Below are 16,037 nucleotides of genomic sequence, written 5' to 3' on the forward strand. Positions count from 1 at the left end.
TTGTTGTTGTTGTTGTTATTCTTCTTCTTCTTATTATTATTCTTCTTCTTATTCTTATTCTTATTATTATTATTATTATTATTCATAAATATTTTAATATGTATATTTGTCAATAAACTTATATATATAATAATAAACAATTAGAGATCATTAATTCGTAGTTAAAAATCACTAATCAATAGTCAAATAGTTCAATTCAGCTCAGCACTAATAAGTTCAGTTCAGTTTAGCTCTAATAGTCCAGTTTATTTCAACTCAACTCAGCTCAGCTCAATAAATCACAACAGGCCCTAATTTGAATCTTTTTGGCTAAGTTGATGTTTAATAAATCTTTTATAAAATGAGCTTGATAAAATCACTATAAATACAATTAGCAGTTTTATTTACAATTTTTAAAGACACATCTAGTAATACTATTTGCTTAGGGTTTGGCTTCTGCATCCATCTTCCCCAAATTTTCATTTTTCAGGTAATAAAAATCCTAATTTCTTCATTTCTCAGTTAAAATTGTCTATACAATCAGTGAATTAAGATTTTGATTTCGCTATATAATTTAATTAAAAAATTGGATTTTTTTTTGTCAAAAACTACCTAATAAAATCTAGATTTTTTGAGAATTTATGTAATAGAAGGTAGTGAAAGACGGAATAACTCTGGTTTGATTTCCACCATTGACCTAATTTTCTTATATTAACCCACCTCAAACACCCTGAAGCCACTGTGAGGGTTGGTTTTCAAGGTGGTAAGGCTTTTTTTGGGATTGTTGGGGGGTAATTCGAGTTAGTTAGTATCGGGATTCGAGATGATGGTTGGTTTTGATGTTGGAGGGTGGTTTTGATGTTTGAGGGCGGTTTCGGCGTGATGGAGGCAATTTCAAGTGAGTTGTGTCTTAGTTATGGGGATGAAAGCGGTGGTTTTAGGAGATATTTTGAGGTGGGTTAATGCATGAAAATTTGTTCAATGGTGAAAATCCGGCCATATGTAGTATTTTACAATATTTTATATCCGGTAATTTCTTACCATTTTTTATTTAAAATTTTTTATTGGGTACTTTCTCACAAAATCTGAATTTTATTAAGTAACTTTTGACAAGAGAATCCAAAAAAATTTCAATTTTGCAATTTCATTGATGTTTTTGTATTAATTTCTGCATTAGGTGAACATTAACATGGAGAAGAAGGTTAATTTGGAAAGAATTTAGATAGAATTTCTGATTTGCCAGAACCAATTAGAAGGCATATACTTTCATTTTTATGATTGTAGGGAATATTTCAAGCATTATGATAACCCCAAACTTGAACCCCACTGTGATCATACACTAAAGTACGGTGGCGTTCCAAAGGGAAAGACAAAGAGCAAAAAGAGTCGCCAACAAGTTTTAAGGAACTTGTACCCAAAAGACAATCCAAAAGGACCATCAATTACTCCATAAGGTCTTGAACCAAATAGGGTCCGGGGATGAGGGTACGAATCCAATCTACAAAAGAAAGGACCCGCCCTATAAAATAGGCCTCTACTTTGTTCTGCTCGTATTCATGCGCGCTTTCCGAATAACATACAAACATTATGTTAATCCTAACCCTGTTTATCTATGTTGGTTGAATATTAATGCACAAACAAGACTATTATTGGCGATCACTTGAGTTAAAATCACATTAGCCTAAACAAAATTATTAATTATCTTATTAAGCGTTTCAAGTACAAATTCCCTTTAACCTGCATAAAAGGCGTGATCAAGCAATACAATAAAATATATCAAGCAACATAATAATAATAATGATAATAATAGCATGATAAGGCATAATAAAGCTTAACAATAATAGCAAGATCCTAGGCATGATACTAACAAGATTAATAACAAATCCTAGCATGTCACTAAACAATAAAGATCAAAGCTTTAAACCTAACATGGTACTAACATGATATTAGAAAGATAAGAGGCACCCTAAACATGATTCTAGAAAGCATTAAAAACATCCTAACATGATACTAGGAATTAAACAATAATCATGCTTTCTACATTGAAAGAGAGTAATAAGATTACATACTTTGAAGCCTCGTACCTCTTTCTAATAACAAAATACACAAGTTAGTAAACTTCAATGAAAATAATAAAGAACAATTAAAGAATAAAATTAAAATCAAATTAAACAAAGTTTAGACTAGTTTTGGACCAAACCCTCAGAAATTATCAAACTTGCACGTCTAGGGCGAAGGCAACTTCGAACTTGGCTAAGAGACTCTAAGTCTTGTGAATGCGGAATATTGTATTTGAAAAGCTAGTTTAGAAAGAGAGGGAGAAAGAATTAAGAATTAAGAATTAAGTAATTCTTGATGAGAGTTGATGAAAGTTGATGATGAAAGTTGATGATTGATAAAGGGGAGATAAGACCTCTATTTATAAGAAAAAAGAGAAGGTCGAAGAATAAGAAAAGAAATCCGAATTCAAATCGAAATAAAACTCGTAGACAGCAGTTTTTGCGAATATTGTTTTTATCATATCTTTTGATCTAGAAGTCCAAATAAGTCATATAATATGTCGTTGGAAAGCTCTTGAAGTCTACTTTCTAATGCAATTAGAATCAGATTAAAATATTTTGTAGATAAAAAGATATGGACGAAATAGTGGGACGGTGTCAGTTTTGGATAGAGTTTCGTATATCTTTAATATCTTTTTCGTTATAGATTGGATTTATCATTATAATATATCATTGGAAAGATAATTTCAAGATTTATCCAACCATATAAAATTTGGATAAAAAATATGGGGCACGAAAATAATATCTGACTATCTTTGAACATGTTTAAATCCGAATAGAATTAGGAAAGTTTTAAAAAAGGAAAGTTTATATTTAAATCAAATTCTATGATCTTATCTTTTCAAAAAAGGATAATTAAGATATTTTAGAAACTTATAGAAGATTCTAATCAATCCTAATTAGTTTAGGAATAGGATTAAACCTTTGGACCCTCCTCATGATCATTGGGTCGTAGGTAAAATCCGGTTTGGGCCCAGTTTAGTATTTTGGCCATAACTTCCTCATTATTCATCGGAATAGGGCTTATAATATATCGTTGGAAAGATCTTTTAAAGCCCCATCCAAATACACCATTATTGGACCCTTATCATGGACCAAAATAAACAGAAATGGACGTTTTCATAAAATAGAGTGGGTTTTCGAAAACAGAAAGAAGGATTTTAATAAAAACTAACCGCAACACTTGACTTTCAACCACTTTTACCTCATTCGATTATGTTCGACGTGAAAGGTATTCATCACTGGGTTTGGTTTTGGGGAGACACAAATGGGTGTCTACAATGATGCTGTTAGATCTAGCATTTTGTCGAGCAGTTGGAAGGGTTGTGGACTGAACTTCCAAAATTGAAATTGAGTGAATATCAACTTAAATTTCAATTTCGTAGGTCACTTATGGTTAAAAAATTGCCTAAAGGTATGAATGATGGTGCTAGAGTGAAGAGAGAGGCAATTCTTAGGGAGAGGGAGGCGTTTTATAGGTTTCTTGATCGAGTTCTTGAGTCGAGTTCGGATTTCAAGAAGCTTGATCTTTATGTTTTTGATTACGGGTTAGAGTTGGAGTCTCGCTTGGACCACTGGCTAGAATGTGTTGTTAGGCGTCGTATTAAAGTATTGAAATTGCACTTTAGTTCACAGAAAAAACCCAAATATTGTATGCCTAAGATTGTATTAGGTGCTAATTCACTCACAAAATTGCACTTGCAAAAATGTGAGTTGAATTCATCTTGTTTTGTGGATTCTCAATTACCTTCCTTACGAGAGATAGACCTTGAATATGTTTATATGGATGATGGAGTTATTGGAAGCCTAGTTGCTGTTTGTCCTAATCTTGAGGTTTTGGATGTCATAAGTGATGTGAATCCGGTTAAACCAACTCAGCTAGCTGTTGTTCGAGTATATGAGTGGAGGCACAAGCAACAAAACAAAAATCAAGGCCAGCAGCCAACGCAGCCAATACAACAGCCAATGCAGCCAAAAGACAAACAAATATGATTTGCTGTCATTCGTTCACAGAACAGGACAAAAAGTGAGAATGATTAGGGTATTGGGATCAGGGTAGAGCTTGGTATAAATAGGAAGAGCAATGTAACAGTGTTTCTCATGTTGAGTGAAGTAATATTAAGTAGCCGTAGAATAGTAGAGTAGCCTCCAAGGTAGAATCTTTCTCCATTGTAGCCATCAGTTGAATACCAATCAAGATCCAAGCTTTATCATTATTCTCTCTGCTTTATTATTCTCCTGTCTGTTCAATACCCAGTTCATAGCAATTGGTATCAGAGCGGTCGATCATGGTGACCCCAACGCTGTCTCAACGTGCCGACGCGGTGGATGGAAAACTCGAGGAGGTGGACTCCAGGTTGCAGGCCATTGAAGGGAAACTCACAGACAGTCAACCCTTAGTCTAACAGTAACGGAGGCAGTGAGTCGGGCGATGGCTGAGACCTAGAAGGCTATCACCGAACATTTCTCAGTGCTATTTGAAGCGAAAATGAAGAAACAAGAGGAGGATAGGGTTCGATTAGAAGGGAGAATCGATCGATTTCAGTCTGATCACGAGAGACTAGTAGCGGTTGAGAAGGAGAACAACCAGAAATTCAGGGAGGAACTAAAAAAAATCACAGCTGGTGGTGGTCAGGGAAACCGACCGGCACCCATCTTTCAGCCAGTGCTCGACCTTGAGGCCGAAGCCAGTCAAGCCCAAGGCCAGGGCGAAAATGAAGTGCGCGTTCCACTGAGAAGAGGGGGAAGAGGTGATGGTCATGGAGAGGAGGAGCAGAATGAGTTCAGATCTTGGCCTGGTGGTGGCGGCGACGGCGGCCACTCGAAGCATCGAAAACTGGAAATGTCTGTTTTCGAGGGCACCGACTTCGACAATTGGATACTAAGAGCCAAAATGTTTTTTCTACCAATTGCAAGAAAGGGAGAAGCTTGAAGCCGCGATGGTAGCCATGGATGGTGCAGCTCTCAAGTGGTTGCAATGGGAGAAAAAGAGGCGGTTGATTGTAGGGTGGTTGGACCTAAGACAAAGGCTGTTGTGAATTCCGACCTTCGCATTTGGGGTCGTTATACGAGCAATGGTTAGATGTGAAACAGGTGGGAACGGTGGAAGAATATCGGAGGAGGTATATTGAGCTAGCAGCGCCATTAGAAGGGATCCCTGAAAATATTATGTTGGCTCAATTTATAAATGGGCTTAAAGGGGATATTAAAACGGAGCTCCGGATGTTGAATCCATTCCATTTGGAAGGTGCTATGGAGTTGGCGGGTCAGATTGAAGAAAAGAACCCGGTCGCCCAAACTAAGAAATTTCAATCAGGTGGGATAAAGGTTGGGCCGGTCCAACACTTTAATAGCAGCCCTCAACCAACTAGCAAATTTGGTGGATCTAGGTTAATCCAGACATACAGAGTGCCCCACCACACATCTATTCCACTGAAATCAGGATTCAAACCCAACGAATCCCAATCTTCTGCTTCTCAGGCTTCGGTGAACATGGCGAACACCCCTGGTGGTTCCCAAAATTGAAATTCCTCCTACACTCGTCGACTGATGGACTCCGAATTACAAGAGCGCTGGGCGAAAAACCTTTGTTTTTGTTGTGATGAGAAATGGAGCATCGGCCATCGTTGTAGAAGGAAAGAGATGAGTGTTCTCGTGGTGGGTGACGAAGAAGAAGCGGTGGAATTGGAGGAAGACTCGGAAGAGGAAGCGGAAGTTGGGGTATCTCTTTGCTCGGTAATCGAAATATCGAATCCGAAGACGATAAAATTGAAAAGGGAAGTTGCGGGGGAAAGTGTGGTGGTGATGATTGATCCAGAGGCCACACACAACTTCATTGCCCTTCAATTGGTGGCTGATGCAGTGGTTCCGGTGTCCAGAGGGGCTGATTTTTCGGTGGCATTGGGAAAAGCTTCAAACCTAACATGGCACTAACATGATAACATGATATAATAAAGGCACCCTAAACATGATACTAGAAAGCAATAATAACATCCTAACATGATACTAGGAATATTAAACATCCTAACATGATACTAGGAATTATAAGACAATAATAAACAAATCTAAACATGCTTTCTACATTGAAAGAGAGTAATAAGATTACATACTTTGAAGCCTCGTACCTCTTTCTAATAACAAAATACACAAGTTAGTAAACTTCAATGAAAATAATAAACAATAATTAAAGAATTAAAGAATTAAATTGAAATCAAATTAAATAAAGTTTTGACTAGTTTTGGACCAAACCCTCAGAAATTATCAACCTTGCACGTCTAGGGCGAAGGCAACTTCGAACTTGGCTAAGAGACTCTAAGTCTTGTGAATGCGGAATATTGTATGTAAAAAGGTTGGTTTAGAAAGAGAGGGAGAAAGAAAAGAATTAAGTAATTCTTGATGAGAGAATAGAGAGAATTGATGATGAGAGTTGATCTGATAGAGAGAATTGATTGTTGATGAGAAATCATGAATAAAAACAGAGGTTTGAGACCCTATTTATAAGAAAATAGTCCGGAAAATCCTAGAATTTGATAAGGAATAAAACTACACGCTGTCGCCAGGAATCGACTCTGTCGCGAGGCGACAGGGTCTGTCGCACGGCGACAGACTTGTCGTTTGGCGACAACCTGTATTAGCGCGTTTTCTTCACGCGGAATCCGATCTTTAATCAACTTGATCTACGGAATCCGTACAGAAGATAAAATATGTATTTTTAAGATAATAAAACGATATTTTACTCCAAATAAAAGTCTATTTTAGAATGATTAATTATAATATTAGAATTAAAAAGAACTTTCTAGAAACTTCTAGAAAACTATAATTAATCCTAATAATTTTAGGAATAATAATTAACATTGGGCCCTCCTCTAGATCATTGGGCCGTATTTAAATAATTAACCAGGCCCAATTTAGTATATTGGCCATAACTTCCTCAATATTCATCGGAATTGGGCTTATAACATGTCGTTGGAAAGGTCTTTTAAAGCCCCATCCAACTACACTATTATTGGACCTTAATTATGGACCAAACTAAACTGGTTTGGCTATTTTCAAATAAATAAAGTCATTTTCAAAAATAGAGAGAAGAGAATTTTAATTAAAACTAAACCGCAACACTTGACTTTTAACCACTTTCACCTCATTCGATAATGGTTCGACGTGAAAGGCATTCATCACTAGGTTTGGTTTTGGGGAGACACAATTTGGTGTCTACAGCTTCTAAGTAGCTTTCCCTAGCTAAGGAACACTTAATGCCAACATAAACCCCATTGCCATAGTTCAAATCCACTATGTCAAGATTATATGCACTGCGCAGAAAATCTACAGCCCTCCTAGCAGCATCTTGTTTGGTAGCCTTGGAGTCAGCACGAACAGTATTGAAGATGCACTCCATTCCAGTAGCAATTGAAGGAGCGTAAACTGTAAGCCAGGAAATAAATTTAGCTGGCCCGAGCTTGAAAATGTCAACTGCTGAAAAACGTGCTTTAGTCTCTACAGTTAGAGTGTGCAGAACATCCCTGTAATCAATGCACACATATTTCTTGCAGCGCTTTTGGTTTGGCACATCTGGCCACTTGAATGGCACCTCCCCTGCCTCCCTTTCCATTGATTCAAGCTCAATGCATTTCATCTGATACAGAAATTTACAGCGCTGGAGCTTGTTAATTTTCTTAGAAGTCAAGTCCTCAACCTGAATGTTGTATTCCATCCGAAGGGAACGAACAACATTTTCAGCAGCTCTCTCACGCGATTCCCCAACTGTCTTTGCTAGACCACCTTCATACACATAGAGCCCAAAACCTGGGTTAGTCTCCAGGACAAGTTTCACAGCGTTCTTTCTCACGTCAACCAAATAATAAGCCGGTTAAGGAATTTTCAGATATTCAACAACTTGCTGAAGAAGCCAGGAAAAAGAAATAGAGACTTTCCGAGTTTCAGGCCCAGCCACCTGTGTGCATACCCATAACATAAGAAAGTTGCTTATGTAGTTAACACTGGTTTAAGGGCATCTAGTCGCTTGAGCTACGGGTGTGAGGAAGCGAAACATATGTTGTGGGATGACACAGATAGATGCTAGTCTTCATCTATGTCACATGACAAAGCCATCTACATAACACATGCAATTACATCACAGATGAATAACAGCGCTGGTTATTAAGGCATGCAACACATAATATACAAATGTAAGTAGGCATCTAAACAGAACACACCTCATTTAAAATAGCAAAGTAGCTACCTTATATTAACAAATGTAAGTAGCTTATTAAGGCATGCAACACATAATATACAAAACAGCAAATCAACATAGCTGCTCCTGAGAAAAGGTCTACCAAGCAAATCATACAAAGTAATGACAAAAACAAAAAGAAATATTCAATACCTTCACCCAAAACTGATCCCTTTATTACAATCACAATTTTATGATTTATTATTCGTAGCCAAAAGATCAAAACCAGAGTTTAAGCAAGCCCATGTAACCAATTCCAGATTTCACCTCACTCTAAACTAAATCAGATCAAAAACACAATATAAACCAAAAACAACCAGGTTAATTAGCTTATCAATTTAGCAACACAAATGTAACTAAATCTTTACTTCACAATTGGTATAGACTACACCAAAAACTAAATGTTGTTGAGTAAATCACACCAGGTTTGTTAGGCTACCAAGATGTTAAAGTACTGTTTAGTTATAAGTCATAATCAAAGAACATATCAGTGATTTAGCAAATTTAAGTCCAGTGACATAATGTCTGTACATAAGCCATGAAAACAAGAAGCAATCTAACCATGCCAAGCAAAGTTAAAGAATGTCATGATTCTGAAGAGATCCTTGAAGCAAGTTCATATATGTTTTGTGTTCATGGTTAGTAATATGAAAGTATAGTTATCCAGAGGTGTGTTGTTGTTACTATAGCACAAAGACCTATATCCAAATTCACATTACCTCTAATGTAACTTCCATGGGACTGTGATGTGTTTTTTTTTTGTAATGAGGAAAACCAGATGAACTGTCTTGTATTTATGCAAACACAAAACAGCAGAAGACAAAGCAAGTGAAAACAAACGAAGCTAAAACACAGCAAGTAATTCAATGGACCTTGTACATTCTTCAATAAAAATCCATCTAATTACAAACCTAAAGATTCTATTCTTATTAGTAAAGCTGTCAGTAAACACATGGTATAGAAGAGGAAGGCGTTTACCCATTATTATGAACAATGATAGACCGATAGGTAATTAGGTCCTTCATCCAAAATCCACTGGGCCAAGGACTGAGCTACGGGCTGTATAAAGTAAGCAACTGTAAAACAAAAAGGTATGTCAATGACTAAAACCAAAAATGAAAAGTAGTAATTAATGACACCCAAGATACAATAAATTATCACTTAGCAACTCTATACAGTCTAATTTAACTCACAAATAGAAAAATGTAACAAATTATAAGCATATAAAGCACCAAATTCTAGAATTAGACTCATACTTAATTCAGAATAACAACCAATCAATTAAAACCCAAAAATAGCTTAATCTCTAAAAATAACTTAATCCCCTTGGATTATGTTCTTGACAAAGAACACGTATAATCCATCCAATCACAAATTCTAGCACCCTAAGCCCACTTCCCAAAACCTGAGCAGAAGTTATAAGAAGAGAAACACTCTTACACATCATGCGCAACAATAGACCAACGGGTAATTAGGCGATTCATCATAAAAAGAAACAAACAATTTAATCCTCCCAAATCCATTCATCCAATGACTGAGCTGCTGCAAAACCCACAAAGGTATATAAAGTAATTAGCTGAACAAGCAAATAACTGAAATTAATTGCCTTTTAATTCACTAATAACTGGCATTGAACAAAATCAGCTAAAAATTGAAGTACTAATTTCTAAGGCCGAACTCAAGAATACCTCAGAAGCGAGGACCAACAAGTGCACCATGAGCATCGAATTAATGCATCTGCAATCAGAAACAGTGGGAAATTAGCCTTAAATTCCTACAAATTGCTACATGTTCGGCTTCTTAATTGTGACGCATTAATAAGTTTTGCATAAAATCAGCGAGCTCAGCGTCTTAATTGTCCAGCATTAATAATAAGTGTAGCAAAAATCAGTGATTTAATTTCCCACATTGTCATATTCATACACGTGGTCAGCGAATGGCTCTGTGATACACATGGTCAGTGATATACCAATGATGCACATGAATTTTTTTGAGGGTAAATCAGGAAGACCACTGTAGATAAGGAAATCCAAGAACAAATACAGGGGTAATATAGGTAGAACATTGTTCATAAGGAGTTCCATTTTTTAAGTGTCTTGGTGCTTTTATAGGTTAAGGATATATATATATATATATATATATATATATATATATATATATATATATATATATATATATATATATATATATATACACTCAATCTATTTTCCTAAGTTATACACAGTAGAAATTATATAGTTACAGAAATCCTCGGGGAAGTACGCTTCGTTTCTATGGTGCTCACAAACCGTGGTTATTTTTTAGTTTTTAAATAAAATAAAAGGTTGTTATAAAAGATGTAAAGTAAAAATGAGTAAATTAACTTTTTAGAAAACCGGATAAAAATGAAAAATGAGTACGAGTAGAACTTATTAAAACACAAAGGGGGTATTTTAATATTTTTATTTATATCTAATCGAAGATAATTATGCTTAAAGATATGCATTGCATTTTGCATACCATAAGCATCAAACTGTAAGATATAAAAAATAAAGAATGATGGAAGTACTTACCAAGTTGACAATAACTTGAATAGACCGCATTGTTAACAACACCGTATTGATCCAATTCGTAATCACTTACTTTGAGTTCAATCTCTAGAAGCCCACTCTTTCTGGCAATAAGAATAAATATTACGGAGAACAAAATATACTGTATTTGTATGTTAAGATTGTTAAGAATAAAAATAATTAAGCAGTGATAGGTAAAAAGTTAATCAAACGAATAAGAATTACATACTTATTTGGAAAATGTTGTTGATGGAGTGAGGAACGATGTGGTGAGTAACAATGTACGCTGAAATCGGACGATTGGGATATTGAGAGAGGGTAAATATTAGAAAAAATTGGTTTGCGACAACCAAAATTGATGGAACCAGGCTTTGGTGACATCGCAGGCGTAGGTGTGATTGTGAAGCTAGAAAACGCTTGTAGTAAAGGCATTTTTACAGCAAGTTTGTGTAATAATATAAGAAAAGAATGAGCGTAATGAAATTATGAGAGGATGATGTAGAAATGTTGCATAACTAATGACATTATATAGTAACGAGCAATAAAAAAAAATAATGGATTATGCACGTTGGCTTTACATTCTAAAGCCTTATACCTAAGCTTGTCTGTACGCATTACATTCGGCTTTGGATCCAGATTTTCAATGGACAACATATTTTACTCATTTTTATAAGTTATTTAAATTAATTAGTCTTCTTAGGGTTGATGGTCAAGGTGACATCAATTACTTTTGGCTCATTAAATAAGCTATTAGAGCGAGGCATCCCTTCAACACTGTTGTATTCATAAGGCATATAAATAACTGGGAGCTCACCAAATTTCGGCAGAAGCGGATCAACAATTACAATTCTTTTCTATTAATATGTTATTTTGTTAAACCTTTTATAAAAAAAAATAATAAATAAATTAAAAATGCATGTACAGTAATTACATACTCATCATTATACATTGAAATCATGTAGTGAAACACCTCCTAAAGCGAGGTGCATTTAGTTTCTTTTGCTTAGTTTCTTTTTTCCAAACTCTGCATATATCTTCTGCAATTTTTACGGCATCCAAAGAAGCACCAGCAAGCCCTCTCCTTGTAAATCCAACTGCATAAAGTCCACTTTTTCCTTTCCATGCATTTGGAAATGGAGATTTTGGCATTCCATTCTTATTAAAGAATTCACCATCCTGTTATCCAAATTATTAGTAACTTTGGTTAGTAAATTAATCAACTTATCTCTTCACAACTCAAATAAGAAAAAAATATTAAAAAAGTATGGAGTAACTGATACTCCCTTCTTTCCTACTTCTTTCTTAAATGATGTGCCAGTTTCTCATATTTTACGATAATTAAGGAGTATGGAGGGAGTACATAACATTCTTCAAAGTAGGGGAATATTATTACATGAAAAAGATAAAAAGTAAGTAATGGCATTTTAGATAATATATATGTGTATTTTACTACGTACAAGGGAACTGAAATGTTAAAAAGCATTTAACAGGAAAGAAATTTATGGATGTGTAACAGAATTTTATGTGACAAATATAAAAATAAAACTAGGGGCTATGAGCCTATGATAAAATTATGTGATACTATTTATAAGATCAAGCATATCATTTAGGAATAATACAGGCACATTACAGATCTTACATGCATCTATTTTTCCTAATGTATAAATTACAATTCATGATAAATCGAGTATAGGCCAAATGAAAGAAAAATGGAACGTATAAAGTATAACTTCTAACTAACCTGAAGCCAAGAAGGAACATTGCTATGATACCCTGTAGCAAGAATGACAGAATCAACCTCCATTGCCACACCATTAACGAGCTCGACGCTGTTTGCGTAGAAACTCTTGATTCCAGGCACAACTTTGATACCCCCGGATCGAATTTTAGCCAAGGCACCTATGTCTAACACAGGGCTCTTTCCATGCTCGTTCTTTAGCTCAAGTGGTCCAGTTTTAGGCCTTTTGAGCCCGTACTTCTCCACGTTACCAAGTATAAGCCAGGCGAAAAATATCAATATTTTGTCTACCAACCAAAGAGGAATCCATCTCATTAGAAACATTGCGACCTCGAATGTTGATTTTCTCATAATTTCTCTAGGAAGGATATGAACCTGATACGATAAAATGTGTACAATTTATTAGAAAAATTAATAAAATAAGGAGTTTAAAGTTAGGCGGCGAAATATTTTACTAAAAATTGAAGTATCACTTTTATATATATATATATATATATATATATATATATATATATATATATATATATATATTATATGCTTCTGAATTTCAAAAAAATTGCAATACTTATCTAAAAAATTCTCACATTTTTAATAAAAAAAAGTGTTACAATTATTTGGTGGAGGAATATATGCATCTTTAGTTACTTTTATTATCATGGTACTTTTGTAGTGAAAAAGTTAGCTTTTACACCGAAATGTTTATGCTATTAGTAATATGGAACATGCATGGTGGTCGAAAAGTTGGCTTTTACATACCGAGTTACGGCAGACCATAGAAGGTTTTGCATTATGGTTCGAGAGGTCTAGGGAGACCTCCATGCCCGAGTTTCCGCACCCGACTACTAGTACCTTTTGGCCACTGAATGATTCGCCTGTCTTATACTCGCTCGAGTGGATCACCTTCCCGCCAAAGTGGGCCAGCCCGTCAATGTCGGGGACCACACACTCAGCATTTTCTCCGGTGGCCACCACGAGCCACCGGCACAAGTACTCAACCTCGGGCCCATCTGGGCCCTCAGCATGGCCCGTAGTCTTGACCCGCCAAAGCCCGAATGTGCTGTCATACCTAGCAGACTGAACGCTCGTGTTGAATTCGGGCTCGATTCCGAAGTGCTTTGCGTAGGACTCAAGGTAGGTGATAAACTGGCTCTTGATAGGGTACTCTGGGTAAGACTCAGGAAAGGGCATTTTAGGCAATTGACAAAAATTCTTAGGAAGGTGTAGTTTAACCCTATCATATGTACGTTTTTGCCAAAGAGAAGCAATGCAATTAGCTCTATCTAGGACTACAAAGGGCACCCCTTGCTCTTTTAGGCACGCCCCTACGGCTAAACCCGATGGCCCGGCCCCAACAATTACCGGCCCGTTCACCCACTCGCATCGGTGGGCTATGAGATCTTCTCCATTGTGGGAGGATGTAAGCTTGAACATTTTATCAAAATTTAATTGTGTTGCTAAACTTAGCTTGTGTGTTTAAATTTACTAGGAATGATACAATGTTTGGAGTATTTTCTTTGTTGTTGCTAAATGTTGTTGTAGTTGTAATGAGATGGATGGGGAAAGCAGTTTATGTTTATAACATATATAGTACTAAAAAAAGGTATTATTCTTGTTACACTAATAATATAGTACAGTATAAACTTTACGGTGTATAATAATATGAATGCTTTAGCTTTAATAAAGTGTAATTAACCTTAATAATATTAGTCAAAAACAAGTCAACAGGACAACAGATCATATTATCTATAAACATGAAAATAAAGTAGCAACCACGGCCTTTTATATGGGCTAAACGCTGCAATTAACGACGACTGAAATCTAATGGAGTATTTTAAGATAATTTTTTACTCAGATTCTTCCATAACAAACACAATTCCATTACTGATTAATTATGTATGTATAGTAGTGTCAACATTCGTAGCTTCTAGGATGGGATACTCAACTTTAGAATTACTTTTTCACCTTTTATTTTAACGAGGCCACCCCCATTAACCAGCTTGATATACAAGACATGTATATCAAGTGGCAATTTTGGTAATTTTATGCAATTTCGGAATACTAGAGTGGCTATTGTATGCGATGTGCGTGCTATAACTAGCTATGTTTATGGAGCTTTTTCAGTTTTGTCTTGTACCATAGCTTTAGCTATTTGTAGCATAAATAAATGTTCACATACAATTCTTTAAAAAAAAAAAGGAAAAAAAGAAGAAAAAAAACGATTATCATGAATGATGGTTACTAGTTAAATAAATAATTTAGAGGTATAAATGTTACTCCCTCCATCCTTAAATTACATTCCTACTTCTCTCTATTATGTGAGGAATAAATGCTAAAAGTAGAAATGTAATTTAGGGATGAAGGGAGTAAAAAAAACAACTATCGTTAATGAGAGTAATGTTATATGTAGCCCTAAGGGCTATATATAAACATAATACATTCCTGAAAATTGTATAAAATTAGAAATTTATGACAAAAACACGTGTAAATTAGTGTAATTAGTGTTTATAATTTTATGGTTTCCTAACTTTGCACGATTTTTTTAGTGTGTATTTAATGCTTGTATGTAGCGCTAAGGGTTATGTATAGGATTTTCCTAAAAAAATTAGCTAGACATTTAACATTAATAAGGACAAATAAGTAAATAAACAATTTAAAGGATATAATTGTCTAAACACTATTCAAAAGTGTTTTCTCCAACATTTAATAAGGTAGGATACTTCGGGCCTGTTCACATTTACTTAATTTCAGTTCAATTCAGCTCCAATCGGTTCAATTCAATTCAGCTCCAATCAGTTCAATTCAATTCAGCTCCTAATTTTCCAGTTCAGCTCCAATCAGTTCAGTTCAGGTCCAATCTGTTCAGTTTAGCTCAATTTAGTAAATATGAACGGGCCCTTCATATGTGTTAACTTATGATTCATACACCATATGCATCATATAACTGGTTATACATACTACAAAGTACTCCTTCCGTTTTTTTTTTTAAATGCATCACTTTGACAATTGCACTATTTACATACCATGGTTGACTTTTTTTCACCTCTAAAAAATAAATAAATGTTATTATATAATATATCATTAGATTTGTCATAATGTCTAGTTTCATAATATAATTTTGTTACAATTTTTACTGATACATAATTAAAAATAATAATGATCAAAGTAGCGTCTTGATAAATGTGCCGGTCAAACTAATACATAAAAAAAAAAAAAAATAAAATAAAATAAAGAGGGAGTATAATCAGAAAATTTTAATCTTATTTGTGATAGATTCATGCACCTTATACCTGGCTAGTGCTACACATACTGCATTGTATAATTCATCGGTGGCAATACCATATATGATGATATATATTTTGGCAATTCAATAAATATGTGACGATATGATAAATATAAATATGTATATAAGCAAATTCAAGAATTTTATGACGTAATAGCAAGTAAATCTCAATTTTCGTTTTTGTGATTTATTGCTATGATAAAAT

At 34.9% G+C, this 16,037-nt stretch overlaps 1 protein-coding gene across 1 annotated transcript; it reads right to left on the minus strand.

Moving 5' to 3' along the window:
- Window positions 1–11,654: 11,654 nt before the first annotated feature.
- Window positions 11,655–14,075, minus strand: LOC145587898 (putative indole-3-pyruvate monooxygenase YUCCA5). The gene is made up of 3 exons (XM_081644556.1): window positions 13,309–14,075; window positions 12,556–12,927; window positions 11,655–11,990 (listed from the first exon to the last, which is right to left on the minus strand). Exons 1-3 carry the CDS (start codon window positions 13,981–13,983, stop codon window positions 11,769–11,771), a joined length of 1,269 nt encoding a protein of 422 aa, XP_081500682.1. The 5' UTR covers window positions 13,984–14,075; the 3' UTR covers window positions 11,655–11,768.
- Between the last annotated feature and the right edge of the window lie 1,962 nt (window positions 14,076–16,037).

The sequence above is a fragment of the Chenopodium album genome, chromosome 17 (genome assembly GCF_948465745.1).
Source record: "Chenopodium album chromosome 17, dcCheAlbu1.1, whole genome shotgun sequence".
In the NCBI taxonomy this organism is placed as follows: domain Eukaryota; kingdom Viridiplantae; phylum Streptophyta; class Magnoliopsida; order Caryophyllales; family Amaranthaceae; genus Chenopodium; species Chenopodium album.

What these genes read in the sequence shown, in the direction of transcription:
- LOC145587898 (XM_081644556.1), bottom strand. Translation starts at nt 13,983, where the DNA reads ATGTTCAAGCTTACATCCTCCCACAATGGAGAAGATCTCATAGCCCAC. An exon ending in CTATGGTCTGCCGTAACTCG is followed by an intron (nt 12,928 to 13,308) that starts GTATGTAAAAGC and finishes TTATCGTATCAG; the next exon opens with GTTCATATCCTTCCTAGAGA. An exon ending in ATGTTCCTTCTTGGCTTCAG is followed by an intron (nt 11,991 to 12,555) that starts GTTAGTTAGAAG and finishes TTTGGATAACAG; the next exon opens with GATGGTGAATTCTTTAATAA.